The following is a 25,239-nucleotide window of genomic DNA, read 5'->3' on the forward strand; positions in this document are numbered from 1 at the left end:
TTCGCTTCTTCCTAGCTGGGCTACAGCTGAACTGCTTCTGACTGCCCTGGAGGAATACAGCTGCAGCAGAAGGTAGGGGCAGGGACAGTCAGTGATGAATTTAAGATGACCTTCCACTAATTAAATTGTATAAATGAACAATTATAACAAATTTATAATTTTCCATGTATAGAATCTAAATTTTGGTGGGTCATCTTAAATTTGAAGTCATCTTGGATTCCGGTATATATGTTATATTTTGGTGTGTTTTTTACTTTTATTCTTTGTATCAGTTAAATTTAGCTGACTTAGATTTCAAAAGAGAATTTCCCAATGACAGCAAGCCATTCTGTTTAGAAAATGAAAAAAAAAAATTCAAATTTTTCTAGTTTTTCTCCGATTCTCATTGGATGGGAGCAAATCACAGTTCCAACTGTTCACTGAATTTGATTGAAGTGTGCAACTTGTTTTAGCCTCTATAAAGCTTCATTTTTAACTTTTCAATCAGATAAACTACTGATTGGGAAAACTTCAGTCAATTCTAATGATTTTTTGTTCTTTAGCACAGGAATCTAAAGGGGAGAGGAAGGTAAAATAATAGGGAAGGGGTGTTGTAAAAATAGTCAGAGGATGACCCCACCTTCTGTTAGTCTAGAAAGGTGCATATCTACCCTGCCTTCTGCCCACCTTCTGTTACTTAACCATATTGAAATAATGTTCTCTTATTAACCCAGTAGATTTTTTATCATTTTATATTTTACTACTTCTAACGTATGTATAAATACATATGTGTCAAGTGAAATGTACGGTCTTCAGTCCAGTAAACAGATGGTGTATTGATACTGGGCCATTTTTATATTCTTTTACTGAATATTTGGGTCATATTTTGATTTAGTTTTTTTCCATTTATTTATTGTGGAGTGGTTAACATTAGAAAAATGCTATGAGAAAAGGTGGAGATTGCTTATTAACCATATAAAAGTTTAAAAGATATCATCAAAATATGCAACAAGTAACTTATCTTCTTGTTTTGTATAAGAACCTCCCCCTCCCCCCCAGAGTATTATTTATTAACCCTCTACTTTATTTTCAATTCTTTCTAGAAACTCTGCATGTTTGATAGCTTTGGAACACTAGTGTTTGCAGTATTTATGGGAATATGGGGTAAGTCATTTTCAAGGTTTTCCTTTTTAACTGTGGTTTCTTCATCTCATTTTGGCCAAACCTACAGCATCAGCTAAAAATGTGGCTAAAATTTTACAACTACTTCAGTGTCTAGTGTTCAGCAGTTTCACTGTAGGGGAGTCACCACCAGACCTATGCATGCCCCATAATTCTTTCTAGCAAAATAAAAAGGGTTTCTTTACAATTAAAGGGACAGATAGTAATGTTGTTTTTCAGTTTTCCTTCATTCTGTTAGACCTGGAGAAAAGCAAAAAGAGATTAGAACTTCCAAGTATTGATCCAGCAGGAACCACATGTTTAAGTGTGTCTGGCAAATGAACTGTTTTTCTCCCAAAGAGTCTTGGAAATGTCTATGCCTACTAGCAGCCGTATGAGTGCAGCAGGCAATGGAAAAACAGAGATGGTTATTATATCCTCCAGTAACTTTTTCCTTCCTTCTTCATTTAAGTAACTGATATGCTAAAAATACAGTAGTTATACTCTAGGGACATCTTAAGGCAGGCTAAATGTCTCTTTAATTAGGATATTTCCACTAACTTGAAGCCATTTGGTATTGGATTCAGTGGACCAGGCAAAACTTGTTTGCCCAGAAACTGTCTCATTTCACTGGATTGTCCATATTAGCAACAATGAATTAACTTTAACCGTACCCTCTTAACCAGGGGACAAACTTATTGGTGGTTAAGAATAACAATGACTTAAACGCTAGTAAAAGAGTTATGAAAGTAAGTTTTATGTTAGTGTTGCATGAAAAGCAGTGGACGGAAGACAATTTGAGTAACATTTTTTAATAATATACATAAACTGACAAGAAATTGACAAATTATGATAACGAGACATTATTTTATAGTAACTGTTTCTTTAAATTAATTGTTAAATTAAATATAATATTTTTTTTCAAAAGAAGACTTTTTCAAAGATGTGCAAAATTCAGGATACCAGCAGGAAATTCCCTACATCAGATTTAGAGCATCTTGATGTTAATTTGGTCTTTTCATTGTTGTTGCAATAGCTTATGTGTAATTTGCATCTTAGTTAAAAATCATGATTTTCTGTTTTGTATGTTGTTCCAGAATTTATAGTTTGAAAGTTAAAAGCTCCATAGTTACTATAATGGCTCCATCAGTCTATTAGTATTCATATCATAAATCTATTTTATACAGAGGTGAATGATATTTTGGTAGAAAGTGAAAACTTTAGTGAATCCAAATGACCCTTGGTTCTGGTGCTTTTTAATTGTACTTGTCATTGAATTGTAAGACTCTGGTATAAAATAACTTACAAAATGTTGCATTTTTAGATGTATTAAGTGTACTCCTGCTTTATGTTTTTTCAAAGATCTCAAAGCACCATAACATATAAATGAAAAGCCTCACAGTACCCTGTGCAGAGTAGCATATCTACATTACTTTGAACACAGGGTTAGACTAGATGATCTCCAGAGGTACCATCTAACCCTAATTTTCTATGACTATGATTACTAACCTTCTGCTATTGTAGCAGTGTCAATAGAATTCCCTCCTGGAGACACAGTGTATGCCATTAGGAGTTTGTTTGGTTTTTTACAACATAGCTAAACCACTGCCCTGAACAACAGAAGCTTTGCCAGCACAAAGTTTTGTTAGCTGGGGGATACAGGGATTTTCATATTTGCAGCCAACATAGCTATGCCAGTAGAACTTGTAGTAAAGGACACATGCCTGAAGTAATATAGTAAGTCTGATGCAGAGACAGGATTGGAATTTGGATCTCAGAGTAATTTATTTTAATGATTAGAAAATATCTCTTAAGAATAAAACATAGGCAACAGATGGGTCATAGCTCTAAAGCCTGAATGGCACAGAACAGCTGGAAAGATAAACTGGATAGGAAATTGATGATGACCTTCGCATAAGCCAGTGGTATTCAACCTTTTGGTCTTGCAGGTGAAATGACTGGCACAGGGCTGGTCTGTGGGCCAGATTGAGTGCCTGCACACTGGGATTGGGCCTCAGGACCCCACACTGCCCCCTGTATGGCCCTGCACAACTCTGCAGCATACAGGACCAAGTGTCTAGCCTACAGGGTTCCCCACAGCCAGGATGATTTGTCTCCCAGGGCCAGATTTGGCCCGAGGCCAGGGGTTGAGCACCCCGAGCACAAGCAGATCTTCCAGTGATACACAGCATATTTTATGACCCAGAACCTTCCCTGACTGCTAGCACTGGGATAGTGGCAGGGTGAGGGGCATAACTAGGATGGGTCTAGACTTCAGTATTCCCCATCTAGCTAGTTCTTGAGGGCCTTTTGCAGCTGTTGCAAATCATAGCTACCTATACACTCTTTTAGTTTATCCTGGGGACCAAACCCAGTGGAAAGATACTGCAGGAGATTGTTTCCTTTGGTGTACTGGAAAGGATAGAAAGGCCCCTTCTATACCTTTTTTCACCACCTGCTTGGAATGAGTTGTCCTTGTGCTTGGCAGAGAGCAAAGGGACTGCTCCTGTGGGAGGTCTTTCATAGGTGAGGGAGGAACAACTCTCTTTTAGGCCTATGTATTGGCGCAAGGACCATATTCAGTCTAATCCATAGAGCTTTCTACTTAGTGCATGCTTGATTTCAGTATACTCACTGTAACTAATTTTGGAAAACCTGGTGCAGGCATGTACTGAGTAAGTATATATGGTAATAAACGGATGTTAGTCTTTTCCCTGTGGCAAATTGCTAAGGTATTCTTTTTAAAACATAATTTTTTCTTTGATTAACCAAAAAACTCCTTTTCCTTTGCATTCCATAATAAGTTTTTTTCAAAAAAGTCCCACAATATAAAATCCAAGTTGCTCATATTTTTTTACATATTCATGAAAGAAAATAAACTTCCATGTATCTTCAGCAGGTGCTTATACACCATTCATGCAGAGGTTTATGTCATAATAGTACCTACATAATCAAAGCAGTAATTTGGTAAAGAAAAAGATCCTGTTATTTTCTCTCTCATAAAGACTTAGCAGCATCCCACTAGCCAGTAAAGATTTTATTCCATGTCTGCAGAAAGCGATATAGAAAATTAATGATCCACATATTACAGCCCAAGAGGTCAAAACAGTGTACAGTGCACATGTGATATAGCTCTAGTTGTTTGTTGTTTGGTTAGTTACTTTGTTTCTGGAGTTTTGGAAGCGTCGGCAGGCTGAACTGGAATATGAATGGGACACTGTTGAGTTCCTAGAGCAGGAAGAACAAATACGGCCAGAATATGAAGCACGATGCACTCACATAGTAATGAATGAAATTACACAGGTAAGGAATGTTTTTACAATTAAGCATAGCAAAAACTATCACAAAGCTAGAAGTTTAAGGAAAAACCTCACAACATGATAAGCCAGTTGTTCAGTTGGTATAAATCAGAATTACTTCAACAAAGTCAGTGAGTTGAAGATCTACTCTGGTAGCTTGATTTACCAAATAGTATTGCACAACACTGGATGTGTCTACATGTGCATTTACACCAATTTCCTGTGCAGTAGGTAAGAAAAGGCCAGTGTCTACACGTGTAGGTGTTAAAGCACATTAATCCTGTATGTGGACTGACTTGAGACTAAACTTAGTCCCAAGTCAGTCCACACACACAGTGTTACTGTGCAGTAAGGCATCTACATGTGTGTTACTGAGCAGTAATTGATCAGGCATAAATTTGATACCTGCATGATGCAGGTATCCAATTTACGCTCAAGTCAGCATAAGTTACCATATTTACTGCACAGTATGGGTGTGCACGTGTAGACACGTGCCCATACTGCTCGGTAATTTCAGTTACTGTGCAGTAAATGCACAAGTTTAGACACGCCCACAATGTATCAGGTTAAAATGGAAGGCCAGAAATCAAATTTACCATTGCCAATGGCTGTGCTGATCAGGGCAACCTTGGGGACTGACAGATTTCTGTAACCATGGTACTATGTAAGTGGGATGATTTAGTAGTAGAGAGTTTCCTAAAAGCTAGCAAGACTTCAGTAACAAGCTCTGGTGCCACAGAATAGTGCTCCTACTCCAAGTTATCCATTGGGGTAGGAATTTTTGTTGTGAGAAGCCCACAGTGGTCACCAGTTTTCTCAGTTATTTGCCTGTGGACATGTCAGGAAAACAAGATTGAATGCAGGATAAAAAAATTGTATTTATATCCAAAGATGTTTTTGGGTGAAAGGAGTACAAAGAGGTATTGTTGCCAAGCATATGTGGATGCTAATAAGAGAGGTAATAGTAAATTCACAGGGAGACGATAATCCTCCTTGCAGTGAAAACAGGATTCATATTTATGAGTATCTTAGTTTAGATCTCTGCTTATTACATATTTTTAAGTAGCTCTAGTTTTAATGGATCATGCCAGATCAGGGTTAGTTTCACATTTTTATTAGTTTTGTGTTAATACATCACCACAGCATTTATTTGATTATTTGCATTTCTTTAATTTTCTATCCATATTACATTAATGTGTATAAATAAATAACTCAAGGAGTTCTGAAGCTAGCCGCATATGGTAACAACCTGTCCTAAATGACTGATTCTTTTATGTCTTGTGCTATCTTTACTGGACAAGGATAATTCTTTCTGGGTATTTTAAAGTGTGAAGAGGGAATCCCCTGTGGTTCAGTGGTAGGATCCTTGTCTACCACACAGGAGACCTAGGCTCAATTCCCAGACATTTATATATCTACAGCCACGGAGGCACCAAACATCTGGACTCAGTCTGGTCTTTGGATTCTGTCTCAGTGGCCTAAAGGGAGGATGGAAGGTCTGGGTAGCCTCCAGTTTTCCAAAAAAATTCCTGCCAAGCATATGCATCGAAGGTCTCGGTGGCCCTCTTGCACACACCATGATCCAGGAGGATCAATAGTTGCCACAAATTGTGAAGAATTTTCTAAAAAAAAAAATTCTACTAAGTAGCACATTTCATTTGAGCATTTCAAGCATCTTTTAAAACATTGACTAAGTCTCATACTGCCAGAGTGAGGCTGGTTTAAGTCCAGATTTTCAGTGTCCACTAATTTTCACTGAGAACTTCTGGATGCCAAACTTGAGGGGATTGGTTTTCAGATGGACTGAGCAATTGAGCAGTAGCTTCTTGGATCCCTAGGTGTCTCAAGCTGACAGCCAAAGCCAGTAGACATTTGTTTGAGAACTTGGGCCTATTCAAACTGCCATGGTGACATAGCAAAAATCAGGTCTGGAAAATGAAACTAAGTCCTAGTCTTGTTCTTCTGTTCTAAATACTGCAACATGACAAACAAATCCCACAACAAATATATAAATATATAAAATGTGTGTGTGTGTGGATATCTAACTATATAGATATCTATTTCTATGTATAGATGCTCATGTGTATGAGCAATGGTATTATTAATCTACCTCTAAATTGACTTTCTTTATAGGAAGAAGAACGTGTTCCATACACAGCCTGTGGAAAGTGTGTCAGGATGACCTGTTGTACAAGTGCAGTCTTTTTCTGGGTAAAAATGTCATTGGTTTTTCATCTGACAAGCTTTATTTTTCAGAGCATTTAAAAAAAAAACAAACAACAACCAGTGAACTAATACATGAACCTATGAAGTGACATAGTGGTCAGAATTTTCCAATACTGTATCAATGCTGGAATTGAACCCATGAAGCATGTACATATGTGCACAAATGTTCATCAATCAAAGATACTGTTACACAGGCAAAATAGATAATTGTGAATACAATTCCATACATATGCATAGCAAATTTTGTAGTTATCATTGATCAGCTGGTTTGAAAATGCGTGTCTTTTGTTTCTTCTGTCATTATTTTCAGCTAAATGCTCTGCTGCTAGGTGGAGCAAAGAGACTGGTTTTAGGGATAGATTTGGTTGCACTCTCCTTCCTCCTTGCCAGTTTCTTTCATACTTGTTCCAGCCCTTCATTTTAGTGCCACGTTGCAGACTACTGGGCCTCTTTCAGCTTTTCTGTTTCACTTAAAAGAGCAAAGCTGGGAGTGCTTTAATCTTGCTAATGATGCTCCTTAATTAAAACTAAAACTTGAAAGAATTCAGTCATCCGTGAAACAATATGTAAGATGGCAAACAGGCCCAAAGCAGCCACTTTTAAAAGCTCCATGTTTTAATATACTGTGGGTTCCTGTACCCAAGCACAGAGGCTGCTCCGAGCAGATTTGATTAATCGAGTGTGGTAATTACTGTGCTCCAGCAGCCTCCCATGTCTCATGCATCAGTGTCCCCACACTTCAAAACGGTGGTGGGGACACTTGAACTAGTTTGAGGGCATTTGAACTAGTCCCTGCCACCATCTTGAAATGTGGAGACACTGATACACGAGACACTGTGGCACTTTACTTACAGTGGCTCTTGGAGCCTCTCTAATTGAAGTGCTATCCCCCTCATCCCTAGAGCACATGTGAAAATGCCCTGTGTGCTCCTAGAGCTGCAGCGTAAACCATAATTAGAAATCATTACAAATACCAGGGACTAGTGCTGGGGCCCAAGGGTGATAAAGTTCACTGGTTGGCCAACACAGAAGAGGCTGTTCTCAATGTTCCCACAACTGGAGCAGAGTAAAAAGAACACTGCCTGGCTGCTGGCATTAAAAAGGGTTGGCTCCAGATTGCAAGATCTTGTGACTTGTTTGCGGAATTTGCATTATTATTTTATTAAGTATCTAATAGTGGTGGCCAGTGGGGGAGGGGAATGGGAGTACATGTCACTTTACAGAAATAATAGGAGACACTCCTTGCTCCAAGCAACTTACAATCTAAACAGCTTGATAGCCAACAATAAAAATAAAAACAGAAGAAGTAGCAGAGGTCACAAAACTGAAGGGAGGCATAAACTAGGGCATCATAGCACCAGAAGACTCTGGCAGATATTAGACTTGTGGTGCAATTAAGGTGTTAAATGCACCATAAATAGTAAACCTGTTATATTTACTGTATTATCTCACCATAAATTTGCATTAACATGTATGTGGATTCACATGTATTGTAGAATATTTTTGTGGTTCTTTGTATCACACATTAAATTGAATATGTGGCATTTGGAGCTGATTCATGATAGATCCCAATGCTCACCGGAGCATGAGGATCTGGCATTGGGCAGCCCCAGAGTCTGAGATATAGCCATCCCCTGCCTAATCAGTGGGTTTGGGCTGGGTGGAGCCTAGGACCTGATTGGCCCTCTAATCTCCAGAGGCAGATTTGGGGGGGTGGCGCTGTGAGGCTGCTCCAACACACTTTAATTACAGCATGTCAGAGCAGATTTGATTAAATCGAGGCTGCTGTAGCATGGTAATTACCACACTTCAGCAGACTCCAGCATCATGTGTACCAGTGTCCTCGTGCTGAAAGATTGCGGCAGGGGTGCTTTAATTAGAGCGCTGCCATTTTTCAGTGCAGGGGTGCTGATACACATGATGGTCCAGGTGATTTAATTAGAGCAGCTCTCAGAGTCACTCTAAATAAAGTGCCCCTCTCCCGGAGCATGTGTATAAGCACTCTTAGAGACTAACTGGTTCAGAGCATGAGCTTTCATAGGGAACTTCATCAGGGAAAGAGACCACCGACTAGGAAAGTATGGTTTCAACCAATGCGTATCAGATGACTTTGCTTAAAATTTGCCTGTTTCTCTTGGGTGCAGTTGCTTATTTTGTGTCACTAACAACAACAGTATCCACCTCTTCTACAGGGATTTTCATCCACTGTGCAGTCCTGCCAGTTATGCAGTGCTTTAAATAAATGGAGTAAGAGGAAGAAAAGATTCCTTCCTAACTCCTGAAAATGACCATCGTAAGATTTGATTGCCCTCCTCATTATCTTAGCTTGCATAGCTACAAACATTATTATTGGCTATAAAATAGTCCATACCTTTTTCTCGCATGTGTGCTGCACAATGACTTTTTATGGATTCTAATTCATTGACCTTTATCTGCGCTGAACAACCTTATGAGCTAGGGTAAAAGGAGAGTCCAATCCATTTCACTTTGCCCTATGTAATACGTATTTTAAACTCACTGTTTTTCCCAACCCAAATTATTTAACTCAAATATATTTACCGTACTGTGTTTTCAGATTCTTTTGATTATTGCTTCTGTTATTGGAATCATCGTCTACAGACTCTCAGTTTTTCTTGTGTTTTCTTCAACACTTCCACGGCACATTAATGGAACAGAGGCAATCCAGAAGTACCTGACTCCACAGACAGCCACTTCAGTCACTGCTTCAATCATCAGCTTTATAATCATTATGATTCTGAACATCATCTATGAAAAAGTGGCAATCATGATTACTGACTATGGTAAGGTTATGTTGTAGCTAAGATAGAAACTTTGTCTAAGATAACAATAAAAGACAATATTACTCTTATAATAAGAATTTCAATAAATACCAGCTGTACTAGGCATTTTGGAATTTTCTCAACATAGCATTCAATGACTTCTAGAATTTTTCGAGTTCAAAATTTCACTGCTATCAAAGAAATAAGATGCTTAACGTCTTGCATCAAAACTTCTTATATAGCCAGCATGAAAGATCAATTATTTACAGCATTGTATTTGTGAAACAGACAGGGCAAAGAAGGTTACTATAATATCCAAGCTTTATGAAAACATCAGTAACACATAACACATTCAATTAAATTAGCTTTTGTTTATAGAGAGAATAGCCTTTTTCTTATAAATAGATATAATAAGGTCACCATTCCAAAGCTAGAAATTATTCCCGTGTTATCAAATAAATAAACAGTCACAAATATTACTATTTGTTTCTGACCAGGCCAGCTGCATTAAAGTTGCTATTCTACTTTAGTTATGTTTTCTTCAACAAATCTTTAGATGTGTAAAGTAGTGTGGTATTTCAATATTGTTTTATTTTCATCAGTTCAAAGTATTATGTTATAAATTGAGTGTGCCAGGGTTTTTTCTGTGAGCGATACTGAATTTTTGCCTAGTCTTTTTTCTTTAAGTGTCAAAGAATAGTGTAACAGGGGACTTCTCGGGGCCTATTTCCCAGTGGCCTGCCCACCTGTTCCTGGGCTACCTGCCTGCCTTCTCGCCCACCACACCTTGTTGTTAATTAATTAATTTAGATGTTAATAAGCGGGAGGCTGCCCGTTTCTTGCCCTGATGCCAGGGGGCATTATCTGCGGCTCCGTTCCTCCCCTACACTGCAGCCAAAGCCTCACAGATGGCATCCGGATGTTATCCATATCACAGGCCTGCACTGGGCCTCAGAATCCTACTAGTTGGACCCCACTTAGATCCCTCCGTTCAGGCAGCCTATTCTGCCTTCATTCCTGGCTGCATAGCTCCCTGACCTGCTTCCCCCTTATGGGTGTGGTCCCCCCGTGACCTTCGGCTCTACTAGCCCTGGCCCACCTCCAGGCCAGTCGGAACTCCAGGCCCTCAGCTCTTGGGCGTTCCTCGCGGTGGGCCCCTGGCCCTTCGACCCTTCCAGTCCTGGCCCCAGCATGGACCAGTTGGGGGATGTCAAGACAGGTTAAGAGTCTATAGCCCGACTCTCACTTTCAGGGGTCTACCTTCTAGACCCTAGAAAGGGGGTAGCCCGCCCAGTTGTGGGGCTAGGGGTTAAGGCGCCCTGACCTGCCTTTCACCAGGGTGATAACTGGCCTGGCATTTCCTGGGGGCTCCCGCACCACTGAGAGCCCCACCAGGCCACCCACTCCCATCAGGGTACAGTTTTAGGTCATGCCCAGGACCAGGAGCCTCCTGACCATCCCCTCTAGCTCCTCCCTTACCTCCAGGTGATACCAACAGCCCTGAACCCAGGTGATGTTGTTGCCTGGCCTTCCAGCAGCAAAATGCCCTGTTTATATGGGTAGCCCTGAATCCAAAATGGCTGCCCTCATCAGCCACCTGCCAGCTGCTGTCTTCTGGCCCTTAAAGTGGCAGGCACAAACAGTACCCTGCCACAAATACACTCTTTACTTTTTACAATAAATACAGTCTTAGAATTAGTATAATAGCTACAGTATATTAAGAGGTACTAAACTACATAGATAATAATGATGTAATTGTATTCTGGCATGCAAGGCTCATGCAGATTTTTTGACTGAGGCTCCAAAGTCATTCATGGGTTAACACTATTTTTTTTTAACTATAGAACTTCCAAGAACACAGACTGATTATGAAAACAGCCTGACCATGAAGATGTTCTTATTCCAGTTTGTCAACTATTATTCTTCGTGTTTCTACATTGCATTCTTTAAGGGGAAATTTGTAGGTTACCCTGGGGACCCAGTTTATTGGCTAGGAAAATACAGGAATGAGGAGGTAAGAATGTACTACAACATCCTAATTATTAACAGTTAGAGGTATTAGCCAGGGAATGCCCAATGAACCTCAGAAACAGGGGTTCAAAATATAGCCTTGTCCCTTGCTTGCCCTGTTCTAGGCCAGCTGCATAGTATATCAGCATCCAGCACAATTTATAGTAGTTTGAAAGTTTCCTAAAAATCCTCTGACTGTCAACGTACCCTTATTATAGGGACTGCTATAATAGCTGGGGTTTAGCAGAGCATAACAAAGGTCCAGTCACTCAGATTCTCTCTCAGGGGCAGGCCAGATATGTTGGCATTGGGGAGTAGGTGGCACAATGTCCTCAACCATCCACTGAGAACCCCCTTGTTTGGCAGTGATCTTCTTATGCTGACAGTGCAGCATGAGGAGGTTGCATAGCCTGGCACCTGCCTGCTTAGACAAGTGTCAGATTTAGTCTATTTAGACAAAAGTCACAATTAGTAGAAGATTTTACCTCAGTTGTTCTGTTTTTAAAAATGGTTAAAATAACAATTGAAATAAAATTTGTACTTCGTTTTTTAAAAAGAACACTTCACTTGTGCCCAAAGCATAACATGGCTTTGAGAATTTTTCATGCCTCTCTAACCTGTAGTGTGATCCAGGTGGATGTCTCCTAGAACTTACCACTCAGCTTGCAATAATAGTAGGGGGTAAATCAATCTGGAATAACGTTCAAGAAGTGCTTCTCCCGTAAGTATAGTGTTAAGTATTTTTTTATCTAACTAATGAAACAGCTAAAATATTTGAAGGCAAAGAACTTGCTCTTGTTTGAAGTCAATTGGCATTTTGCTATAGTTTTCATTAAGAGTAGGCTGAGGTGCCAAGAGAACAAGACCAACATTTCATGCTTTGGAGGCCTACCTTGACAATCTTGGGTTTGATTTTTTCAGAAGTCCTGTGCACCCACAGTTTCTAATTACTTGAGTTCACTATGAGGGTATGGCCTGAATATCAGGCCACACTTGTTCAAGTTGGGTGCCCATAATTCAAGTGATCAAGGCTCTACCCTACTCTGAACATTTTGGCTAGTTTATTATTGCTTAATATTTAGGTGCATGGTTTATGGTTTATAGCTCAGGCTTTCTATAGGATATGTCACAGGGTGCCCTTACCTCCTGAACTCTAGCCAGAGCAGCCTCTCAGCCTGACATTTCCTCCTTCCTTGCTGGAGCAAACTGCAGCCCAGTTTATACTCCTGGGCCAAAATGGCTGTCCTTATCAGGCACCTGGCTGCTGCCTGTTTGCTGCTTTTAAAGTGGCCCTGCTACAATGTGCAATTTAAGAATCAGTTGTCTACTTATTTATTTTTAAGTATGTTTTTGTAGTTATAATTTGGCATTTAGAATTCCATTCATAAATTTTGGAGTTGATATTTACTGTTTCAATCTGACAGCCAAAAAATGTGATCCTGGTTGATTTTATGCCAGTGGTTTTTCCAGTTCACTGAGCCAGTTATTTGTCCTTCAGATTATTTGTGCACCTCCATTTCCATTTACACTGTATGACCACTTGCAGTCAGGAGTTGAGTCTTAGCTTCATGCCACTTCGAAGTCACTAGTTAATGTTGCTTGGTATTGTTTGATCCTGAAGAACTATATCAAACCACATCTACCCTTTCTGTTACTTGCAACAATCATGTAACAGGTGTTATTAAGGCTTTAGGGCTTATCAGTCAGAAGATTGGGAGAAAAATAGAATCATGATGAATTAAATGCGTCTCCAGATGGAGACTCAGAAGAACATAGAAATAAATGAAGTATGCAGCAAGTTAGAGGTGTATAAGGGATTTACTTATATTATTTATTGAACAAAAACAGTGTGCTCAGGGCTGTGTAAGTTAAGTGACAAACATCATACAATTTAAGTCAAATGTAGACAATACAGATTAGAGACCACAGTGCTAGGCAAAAATCACAGGCAGGATAATTGAAATGTTTATATGCGATTCAGTAAGTAATGGGTTAAAGATTGGAACTGACATGTCTCAAAAATAGTTATCAGTAGGGTGGAGATTGTTTCTGCTGGGATTGTTATTAGACCTGAATCCAGTCAACATTTTCAACTACAATATGGAGTAAATATAAAACTTCCATTGATAAAATTTGCAGATGAGACAAAAATTGTTAGATAACTGTGAAGAGAGAAGAGTCATTCACTGATCTGAATCACTTGCTAAGCTGGGCCTATTTAAACAAAATACAGGCAAATATTCTGGAAGACATATAATAGCCAAACACAAGTTATGTATCTTATAACAAGGAATGCAAACCAAACCTACAGAATTTGGCATTGAAAAGCAATGAATCTGAAAAGGGCTGAAAGGCTAAAGGAGACTAGTAATTCAGCATGAGTTCTCAGAGCTGATGTGGCAGAAGGGCGAACCTGTTCTTCTGGTATATAAACAGGAGAATAGTGAGTCAGAGTGGAGGGGCAATTTATATGCTTACATGATATTGGTGTAACCATGCTACCCTATTGCATACGGTTCTGGTGTTGACATTTTAAAAGGGATAATGAAAAACTGGAGAGGCTACAGGTGAGAGTCATAAAAATGAATATGTCTTACAGTGAGACAAATATATCTTTTAAACACTTTAAATGGGGAAAGGGACTTACTCTTGGGGCTGTTCATCAGCTTCTACTAACTTTTGCACTTGCATGATTCTGTAGGGATACAAGTTTGCTAAACTGTTGTGATTTTGATCAAGGTTAAAGTTGCACTGGTTTTGTCTCGTAGCACTACAGAAGCATATAAGTGCAACACTGATGTCATAACAGCATTGCATCAGTATTATTTGATGTCAATACAGTTATTACATTTATTTATACCCTTAAAGAACTCAGTCTATTTACCTTATGAAAAAGAAGCCTGAAAGATGACTTGATTATGCAATATAAATACCTTTAGAGAGAGTCCTCAGAGGGGACAGAGACACTTTTAATCTAGTAGAGAAAGGCATACCAAGAAACCAAAGCTGAAAATTAAAAAATAAGGGTGATTAATAATTGGAACAAACTACCAAGAGGAATGGTGGGCTCTGCATTTCTTGGAGAAACATAAGAGGAGGAGAGCAGAAAGAAGAATGAGGAGAAAAGGACATAAATACACACACACACACACACACACACATATATACATACACACACACACACACATATATATATATATATATATATATATATATATATATACACACACACACACACACACTAAAATCCGAGATGTAAGTAAAGGACATTTAGAAAGGGAGGAAGGAGGTCCTACATCTTGCCTCCGCTGAAGTTAAATTCCACTTGACAATGAATTGGGAATGAAAACTGCAGGTAAAAAAGAGGGAAGGATGGAGAATACGAGATGAATGTCCCATTTTACTTGTTTGGTTTTAGATTCAGTTTCAATGCATCTATTTTCCAGGATGTGTTTAATGAGTACCCATCATGATGAGGGATACATTAAAAGTTGCTTTGACTAAAAAGTCAGAAGAATGTTGAAAAAGCAGTACTTACTGTGATAGGGGCATGCTCAAGGCCGGACCTCATGCCAGCCCGCCCACCTGTCTCTGGGCTAACCGCCTGCCTCACTCGTCTGCCATGCCTTGATGTTTCTCAATTGGTTCTAATTAGGCGGGAGACTGCCCATTCTTGCTCTGATGCCAGGGGGCGCTATCTGTGGCTCTGTTCCTCCCATACACTGCAGCCCAGGCCTCACAGATGGCATCCACCAGTGGTCTGCACTGGGTCTTTCATAAAACATACACACAAACAGACAAGCAATCACATACTGGGCTCCAAGCCCTCAGCCCCATCACTGGGGCTCCACACTGTGGTCTTCCACCCCTTGGGGCTCAGGTGGCCACAGGCCTGCCTAGACCTAAGGTCTTACATCCCCACACTGCCCCTTCACTGGGGCTCCGCATACTGCCCCTTCACTGGGGCTTCACACACTGCCCCTTCACTGGGGCTCATTGGGGTCTGCCGCCCCGTCTGGCTCAGGTGGCCATAGCCCTGCCTGGCCCTTTGCCCTAGGGTATTACACCCTGTGAGGCTCAGGTGGCCATAGCCATGCCTGGCCCCTTCTCAGGGTCCCTGCAGCCACAGGACTCACAAAGAGCCTGGGCACTGCTCCAGGTCCCTCTGCTGACCTGGGCCCTGCCTCAGGACTCCCATGAGCCTGGGCTCCCCCTGAACCTGTTGAACCCACCAGGGATGTGGGGCCTAGGGGTTATTGAGGTACCCCGACCCACCTTCCACCAGGGTAGTAACTGGCCTGGTATTTCACGGGGGCTCCTGTGCCACTGGGAGCCCCACCTGACCACCCACTCCCGGCAGCGTGCAGTTTTAGATCATGCCCAGGACCAAGAGCCTCCTATCTGTCCCCATAAGCTCTTGCCCTTACCTCCTAGGTTGTTCCTGCTGCAGCTCAGCTAGGCGATGTTTCTGCCTGGGCTGGTAGCAGTACACAGCAGCCTTTATATGCCTAGTGTTCAAAACGGCTGCCCTCATCAGGCACCTGGTAGCTGCCTGCCTGTGCCCTGCCACATTTACATATTAAGAAATCAAAGATCTAGTAAAGTTGGCATCTCTTGAAAAATTTCAGAAGCATTTGGCTAGTATCTCATTCTTCATTTCTCATTACCAACAGAATGTCTCTTTTCTCTTACTATGAAGGACCTGTATGTAACAATAGTATCTTGGTTCCTTAACATTCCGTTGCTGTCCTATTTATTCCAGGATAGCAGGTAGATTGTAACTGTAGCATCATTTTTCTTAAGTTCTGGTGCATGGTTTTTTTGGACCAGACCCTCTAGGGAGGACAGAGAAAAACTGCCTAACCTGGGGAATATATTGGATCTCAGTCTCTGTTACTGTTTTCTTTGTGTAGTTATTTTCACCAATTCAATGTGGGCATAAAATACTGCCATTTTGATTTGTTAGCATTTTACACCCATTTTCCACTCTTATAACTAACTCGATAGAGTCTGACCCACATCAAATCAGACCCACTGTTTGAATTTGGGAGTTTTGGTTGTCCAGTTGTGATCAACAACTTGGCAACAGCACCAAAGCAATTCTCTGCTATAGTTAAGTCTTTGACCAGGCACACTAACAATATTAATTATCATTTTTTCCCCAACTGATAGTTGGATTAAGAATCTAATTGGAAGATGTTGTACAGCTGCTAGATCAGAAAAGGTTATTCCACGTTGGGAGCAGGACTACCATCTTCAACCCATTGGAAAACTTGGATTGTTTTATGAGTATCTTGAAATGGGTAAGGAGCAGTTCAAATATGATGTATATGACATTCTCTAAAAATGTTTTAAAGAGAGTTTTTGGGTAAATAATGATTTTATAGATTGGCTTGTTTTAGAGATGAAAGCTTGTCTGAAATGATGAAAGATAGATGTTTCTATTAATCTAAATCAATTAATTGTTTGAAATGATCAAAGATAGATATTTCTATTAATCTAAATCAATTAACTATCTAAAAAGACATGACTTGACTAGCAGTGGTTTATATGAATGGGTTTGTTGCCCCTTCATCTCTTACCAATCCTCCTGAAAGTGTTTTTAGGAGTGAGGACACTATCAGCTTCAACCCCTGTACAACAACATCAGGTTTCTATAGCACACTAATTGGAATTAGGTCCACCTACTTATCTTAGGTTTCTTGAGAGTTCACAAAACTCCAGGTTTTTTTTGGACCAAGCATACTTTCATATTGATATAATCATATCTATTTCTGCACCACATACCAACAAGTAATGCCCGTTCATTCTTATAGAATCTTCATTTTTGGCTTAGAAATAGTAAATCCCACGTTTGGGATGATGACCCTTGAGGTCCCTTACAAACCTATTATTTTGTTATTCTAATTTAGGATTTACAATATAGCACTTAGTTACTTATTAAATTCCCAATCCAGCAAGGTCAATAAGCATATGAAAGAAGTAGATTACTCATATTTATACCTTTTCAACTTTTCACAAACCCAGCACTCTTTCACCGTTTTTTAAATTTTGGTAGATTTCCTTTTCTTTTGGGATTGTGATGTACTTTTCTATATATCTGATCTCACAAGGCATGCCACTTGAGGACCAGATTATGTACCTGGTAAAAAAAAAATCCTGTCTCTGATGGTGTGAGTGAATACATACACATGAAAGTTAATGAATAATTATCCTATATTTTGTGTCTCATTGTAAGTTATACAGTTTGGATTCGTCACTCTGTTTGTGGCATCATTCCCTTTGGCTCCTCTTCTGGCTCTTATTAACAATTTGTTGGAAATACGAATAGATGCCTGGAAGATTACAACCCAGTTCAGACGCATGGTGCCACAGAAAGCACAAGATATCGGTGCGTGGCAGCCAATCATGCAAGGAATGGCGATTTTGGCTGTGGTGACAAATGTAAGTACACAGGTGACAATTCCAAACAAAAGTTTGGGAGTAACTCTTAAATGCTACTTCCAGTTTGAGAGGTAAAGTATCAATAAGTTTCATGCTGGAGCAACTAGAGATAAAGTGTTCAAAATTCAGAATTTAGGACTCTAGCCTAAGTCCCTTTTCATAAAGAATGTGGATGCTTTCAAGAAATCTAAGTCATTTCACTTTTCAAGAAGATATTAAATTCTTCAGAAATCTTGTGTTTAAAATTTATACTGCAGTGGAAAAATACACTGTATCTTTCCTAGCTGTACAGAACATACTAAATATAGAATTAATTTTCTGAGAATTTTCAAGTAAATGCATGCATTTTGAATAAATTAGGTTGTAATTAAACTAAGTTATTAAATATTATTGTTTCTAATTATTCCAGTTATGTTTATAACTTCATAGTTAAGTTTGACTTAAAGCAGTTTTTCACTTAAAGCAGAGATTTAAGCTTCTTTCTTGTGTTTTAATAGCTTCAATGGATTCTCAAAATGACTGCACTTATCTTGTTAGGGCAGAATAAATTTTCTCAGAATTTGCAAATGAATCTGTTAATCAGTTTCAGTTAAAATTAGTTTAAATGGGTCCTTTACACATTTTAGCACCTGGTGCCAAACCTTTTTCTCCCCAAATAGTCTTAATAATCAAATGCAGAGTCTTCAAACTTCCAGTATATTTTAAAACTCATTAACAACTTAAACAAGCTTGGTAAAGAACAGGATTAAGAATTTTTAGAAGGCAGGGTAGATTTGCACCTAATAGGCTAAACCAGGGGTGCTCAGCCACTGACCTGCAGGCCAAATCTGGCCTATGAAGCTATGACATCCAGCCCACAGAAATCTTCATAGGTTGGAAAAATTGGCAGCTGGCGAGTAGTGGAACCTCCATGTGGCAGGGTTCAGCCCTGCCTGGGCCATTGCTACACAGTGGGATCAGGGCTGGGCCCACCCACTGTGCACCTGGACTGGACCAAGCTGTTCCCCACACATCTGGATAGGAGTCACTTAACTCTCTGATTCCCCTCCCTCCCCCCACTCCCCTGCCATCTGGATCAGGGCCTGGCTGTGCTCCCATGCTCCCATGTTTACAGATTGGGGCCACTCCACCCTGCCCTGCCCCATGCATCCAGACCAGGTCTGGATTCCTCCCCAACACCATGTATGCAGATCAGGGCAGTTGCAGCCACCCCCCCCCCCCATACATCTGGATATAGGGTGGGCTGCTTCTCCCTTCCCAACATGTTTGGATTGGGGCTGCTCTGCCCCCACATGTGTGTCCAGATCAGGGTCACTTTGCCCTGCACCCCTTGGTGGTCCGATCAGGTTCAGGCTCCATAACCCCACTAAGGCCAGATGGGGCTCTGCGATGTCAGCCAGAGCCAGCCCACAGCTGGGCCTGGCACCACTCATCAAGCCTACAGGGTAAAAAGTTTGGGCACCACTGAGTTAAACAAAGTAGACAGATATATAGCACAAGCTTTTGTGGGCTGAAGCTCACTTCCTCACATGGTTTGAATGGAAATGCTCAAAGCTGCGCGTAAGAAGGAGAGAGAAATTTTAATGGAAAAGCAGAAGGGGCAGAGAGAGAGGAGAGGAAATCTCTTTTGCCAATGAAATATATATTATGAAGTATACAGTGTGATATATCAGCTTCTTCTGAAGACTAAACTCTGATCTCAACAGTGTCCAGTGCTATCTTTCTAAATTACTGCAATCTTCCGTTTCTCCCCTCAGCAGACTGAAGTTACATTACCCTCTCACATGGCCGTGATCTCAAAGTAGAATCATAGGGTCATAAGAAACTAGGGCTGGAAGGGACCTCACAAAATCTAGTGCTTCTCCCTGCTCAAGGGAGGATCATCCCTGATTTAACCATCCCAGCAAAATGTCTGTCCAGTCTGCTCTTGAAAATTTCCAGAGATGGAGACTTTACAACTTCTCTAGGGAGCCTATTCTAAAGCTTGACCATCCTCTTAGAAAGTTCTTTCTAACTGCCAACACAGATTTCCTCTGCTGCAGCTTGAGTCCATTGCTCATAGTCCTATCCCCTACAGCCACAGGAAATAGTCTATCTCCATCCTCTTATAATCACCCTTCAAGTATTTGAAGACTGTTATCAAATACCCCATTAGTCTTCTCTTCTCCAGACTAAATATCCTAGTTCTTTCAGCCTTTCCTTATAAGTCCTGCTTCCCAAGCCTCTAATATTTTTTGTTGCTCTCTTCTGGACTCTTTCCAATCAGTCTACATCCTTTTTAAAGTGTGGGGCCCAAAACTGGACACTACTCCAGGTGACACCTCTCCAGTGCTGAAAAGAGTAGAAGAATTGCTTCCCTTGATTTACATGTGATGCTCCTGTTAAATACAATCCAATATGCTATTGGCTTTTTTTGCAAGAAGAGCACACTGTTGGCTCATATTTAGCTTATGGTCTGCTACAATAGACTCTACTGTAACCCCCAGGCCCTTCTCTGTAGTATTGCAGCCTTGGCAGTCACTCCCCCAGTCTATTGTTATGCATACAGTTATTCTGCCCCAAACGCAGGACTTTGAACTTCTTGTTGAATTTCATCTGGTTGATAACAGACTATTTTTTTCAGTCTTTCTAGGTCATTCTGGATGCTAGCCCCATGACCCAGTGTGTCTGCAATGCCACCCAACTTGGTGTCACCACAAATTGACTAATCATGTACTTAATCTCATCATCCAAATCATTAATGAGATGTTAAACAATATCAGATCCAGAACAGACCCCTGGGGAACCCCACTTGAGTCCTCCCGACTCAACATTGAGCTCAATGAGAGCTACTCATTAAGCACAATGATCCAACCAGTTATGTAGCCACCTTTTAGTACAGATTCACAGATTCACACACAATTTAAGGATGGAAAGGACCTCGTGAGATCATTGGGTCGAGCCCCACTTCTCTGGGCAGGAAAGACTGCTGGGGTCAAATAACCCCAGTAAGGTGTGTGTCCAGTCTCCTTTTGAAGATCTCCAGGGTAGGCGCCTGCACCAGCCCCACTGGGAGTCTATTCCAGAGTCTGGTCCCATGAACCATACAGAAGTTTTTCCTTAAAACTAGTACTTTCATCTAGGCCAGGGGTTCTTAAAATTTGTGCTATCATGACCCTGAGTGCTGGATGGCGGGGAATGGGGAGCTCGCACGTGGCAGCTGCTGCCACCATCCACCACTCCATGCCACTGCCACATGCTGCTTCCCCACACCACCAAGGTACCCCCTGGGAAGTTTGCTGCTGCCTTTTAAGTTGCTCATGACCCTCTGGGGGGTCATGACCCAGTTTTAGAACCCTTGATCTAGGCTATATTTCCGTAGCTTGTTAATATGAATATGTCAAAAGCCTTGCTAAAGTCTTGCTAAAGTTAATGTATAGCACATCCACTACTCCTCCCTCATCCACAGAGCCTGTACCTTCTTATAAAAGGAAACCAGGTTGGTCAGGCATGATTTGCTCTTGGTGAATCCATGCTGGCTGTTCCTGACATCTTGTTCTCTTCTCAGTGCTTCACAGTAGATTCCTTGAGGACATGCTTCATGATATTTCCAAGGATCAATGTTAGACTGACCAGTCTGTAATTTCCCAGATCCCTCTTCTTCCCTTTATGGGTCTACATTTCCCTTTTTCCAAGCATCTGGGACCTCACCTGACCTCCGTGAGTTCTCAAAGAGGATAGCCAATGGCTCTAAAACTACCTTAGCCAATTCCTTCAGTACCTGAGGATTCATCCCACCCACATAGGGGTTGGGGTGGCACAGGTACTAAGGCACGTGGTTGATAGCCCAGACATCATGCATTTGAGGCCATAGCAGAAGTGCTCGTGGTACAATCCTGTCAGATTCCAATGAATGTGGATATCCTGCCCACCAGTTCCCTAAGTTTGTTAAAGTCTGTTTTTCTGAAGTCCAGTGTCTTTATTCTGCTGCTCTCCTTTCTTTTTCCCTTAGGATCTTGCATTCTATCATTTCATGGTCACTGTCACCAAAGTTGCCAACCTTTCCATTGCCATTCACTACCTCCCTTTTTGTGAGCAGAAAGTAACAAGACTAAGGCAAAAATGAGACTTAGCAAAACAAAAAACAAAGAAGAGAGATGAGAAAAGGTATAGCAAAGATAGTCACATACTTTATTAACCTGCACCTCTAATTAATCTCCACTACAGCCAATTAGGATTTTTTTTTATTGGAACTATTTTAAGTACATAACTATTTCAGTCTACATATTTCAGACAGACCGATTTAGCCAATAGCCCAGTGGTCAGGGCACTCACCTGAAATAATGGAGCAAGATGCAAGTTTTTGAGTCAGGCCAAATAATTTAATTGTCTCCTAAATCCCACGCAGGAGAGAGAACCAGTAGGTATAAACACCAGGTGACAGAGTCTACAGCGGTTATTGCTAGTGTTCCGTCTAATATAAATACATAACCATTGGAATATAAGAGTAAAGCTTGAACTTGAGCTGTTGGCTGCTGTGCTGTAGACAGGGATTATGCGGCATGAATTAGGACTTCTTTTAATTTTGAAAGGTCTCTTTCACCCAGTGTGAAACAAGAACATTCTAATACAACTGGAAAATCATTCCCCACTTTGCTCCAGTCTCCATTTACTGACTGCATTTGGGACCACCATCTTCCCAGAGAACTTGAGAACTACTTATTGCACTAGATCAACTCAACAGAGATGGTTAGAATTAAATGGAGAGGGAGTATACTCAGAAAAATGGGTGTTGGGAGGAATGGCAAGCATGTGCCATTAAAGTGGACACTCCAGTTGCTTTGTGCTACTTTGTTAGCCAAAATGACTGTAAATCCAGCAAGCTCAGTGGTGGTATAAAGAAGTGATATAAAGAAAAATGATTCAAAATTGGTAATACGTATCACCAAATTATTATAAGTATGACATGATAGTAGCTCTTTGGCTCTTAAATTTAGTATTTACATACAAAAAACATTACATTAAAATAATCTACAAAAGGGAATTCCCAGAAAATAACCAGCTATATTTTGCTAGAGTTAAGATTCTCAGTGCATATCAGGAACTTCCATAGGCCGATACAGGATTTTTAAAAGGGTGGGGTGCAGAAATAGCAACCAGTGCTGCAGGAGTAGCTGCATCCCCCATGCCCAGCCTCTCTCCCCTTGCCCCACTCAGCTGGATTGGGCATACCACTCTCCAGGAGCTAAAGCCAGGGTCTTTTTTAAGTTCTTGAAGCAGGTTAGAATCCCTACATACACTTTTGGCACCCTCTCCTTTCCCCTTTGTGCTCAGTGACACCTCCCCTGCCCTCCCGTCCCTTTCCCTATTTATGCCTCTGGATGCGGGGAGACACACCTGCTGCCACCACTGTTCTGCTCCAGCTGTGGCTGCGGAGAGAGGGGCATGTGGAGCCAGGATCAGCTGGGAACAGCTGTGGCAGTGGACAGGTTCCCCCTCCCTGCCCTGTTCCCAGGGAATACTTGGGGGAGCTCCCCCATTGCCACCACTGCTGCTGTCCCTGGCCGAGCTGGGCTCCCTGCACAGCCTGGTCGGGGCAGAGCACTGGAGCACCCCTGCCTCCATGTTAGGAAGGAACAGGGGCAGCAGCAGGCAGGGGAGGGGCTTCTGAGCATGGAGGGGGAGGGAGAAAGTGCCAAGAACAAGGCAGGGTTGGATTCTTGCTTGCTTTGGGGACTTGAAAATAAGTCCTCAGCTTCTGCTTCCACAGGGTGGCCCCAAAAAGTATGAAACCATGCCACTGCATGCCCTCTGGATCTACCCTGTGGTAACTTCTTTTAGGTAACTGTTACAACTAAACTAAAGTAAAACAATAGCTTCCTGGTGTAGTTATGCCACAAAAGAAATTCAAATATATTAAAGCATAAAGATGCCCAGTTAGGACATTAGTAATGTCCTTTGAAAGGAAGAATGCCCTAATTCTGCCCTTTGAAGGCACCACAAGATGAAAAATGGAATGCATTTTTTTAAAATAAGTTTAATCTACTCTCAAATGAAGAGCTCTGAAATACTATCATCATAGCCCAGATGATTCTTGTATAATGTTACCAGAGACAGAGTTATGGTTGTTAGTGGCTTAGTTGTATATTAACATGCTCTTATTAATGTGCTTGGATTTCTTCTGAGGCAAAACTGTACAAGGAAGTTATCAGAGCAACTTGTTTTTGTATTCTGTGGACAAATCACATAAAGAACTCACATGAAGAAATCATGTGAAGAACAAAATGGATATTTCCTCTTATCCTTGTTTACTTAGCAACCTTTCCCTCACAAAGACATGTACTTACTACTCTAAAGGTAACTAAAGTGCAGCCTTGCTCTGTCCTTGGTTCCTCAATTACTACTTAATTCTGTAGAATTATTGCATGTTGATATCATATTGATATCATGCATTCCTATTTACACTGTACCTTTGTGGAAAATTTGTATTCCAGAAACAACCAACCTTTGTATAAATTCAGCTTATTTCCTACCAACTTCAGTGATATTATTACCACAGAAGGGCTGCAGGATCAGTGTAATTTATGTGCAATAATTTTAGCCCCACTTGTTTTAAAGACTGCAAGAGACTTGAGAATCATTTTGGATGAAGGTTTGTTACGCACCAGGTTATGATGCTATAGTCCAAGTCCTGGGAATAGTTTATTTTTTTCCTTTTCTTTTAATTTGTGTTTATTTTCTTTAACATCCAGGCTCCTGCACATGAATGCATAAACTTTCCTTTACCATCCATTCTCCCATCTGATTGCTTTACCTCAGTATATAGAATCTGTACCTACTCTTCCCTGTGCAACTGTTGATTTTGTTACTACTGATCAGCTACTATAGCCTTGGGCACAGTATATTTTCCCCTGCATATATTACCTTTGCAACACCTGCTATGCTACAAGTAACTTTTCTGTAAAACTATTAGTCTTGGGGCTTGTGGTTCAAGCAGCAGAGCTGTTATTGTAGCATGCCAGAGCATCTGTTGTTGATTTGAAGACTGATTTTAATTTGTTATGGTATAAATGGAAAACTGTATTCAGTATAGCTTGGGAAACAGGGAACACTGCTTGTGTTTGTACTTTTTCCATGCAATACTCTAGAAAGCAGCCCACAATTCTGAAAAAAAAATGTTTCCTTTTAGAGGACACAGTAGAATTAGCTTTCTTGTTTCTGTTCTTGTAGCTCTGTGCAGCACATCTGGAGATGATTCTGAAGAAGGGGAAAAAGTGAAATGGAGTTCAGATTTATGATTATGTGAAAACTGGGACCTTGCAAAAAATTCAATAAGAGGGAGCCATTAAACTATGTAAATA

The 25,239-nt window shown here is 40.7% G+C and overlaps 1 protein-coding gene across 4 annotated transcripts in view; it reads left to right on the forward strand.

Annotated features, from left to right (window-relative positions):
* Positions 1-25,239, forward strand: part of ANO6 (anoctamin 6) — a 115,445-nt gene that overhangs the window by 80,144 nt on the left and 10,062 nt on the right. For all 4 annotated transcript variants that reach the window (XM_014601101.3, XM_014601104.3, XM_019492779.2 and 1 more), the window contains 8 exons: positions 1,083-1,143; positions 4,298-4,443; positions 6,573-6,650; positions 9,241-9,466; positions 11,290-11,459; positions 12,079-12,176; positions 16,628-16,758; positions 17,694-17,899. In XM_014601101.3, the coding sequence (XP_014456587.1) occupies positions 1,083-1,143; positions 4,298-4,443; positions 6,573-6,650; positions 9,241-9,466; positions 11,290-11,459; positions 12,079-12,176; positions 16,628-16,758; positions 17,694-17,899 (1,116 nt within the window). The remainder of the gene's footprint in view (positions 1-1,082; positions 1,144-4,297; positions 4,444-6,572; positions 6,651-9,240; positions 9,467-11,289; positions 11,460-12,078; positions 12,177-16,627; positions 16,759-17,693; positions 17,900-25,239) is intronic.

Source organism: Alligator mississippiensis, chromosome 4 (assembly GCF_030867095.1).
Source record: "Alligator mississippiensis isolate rAllMis1 chromosome 4, rAllMis1, whole genome shotgun sequence".
In the NCBI taxonomy this organism is placed as follows: Eukaryota; Metazoa; Chordata; order Crocodylia; family Alligatoridae; genus Alligator; species Alligator mississippiensis.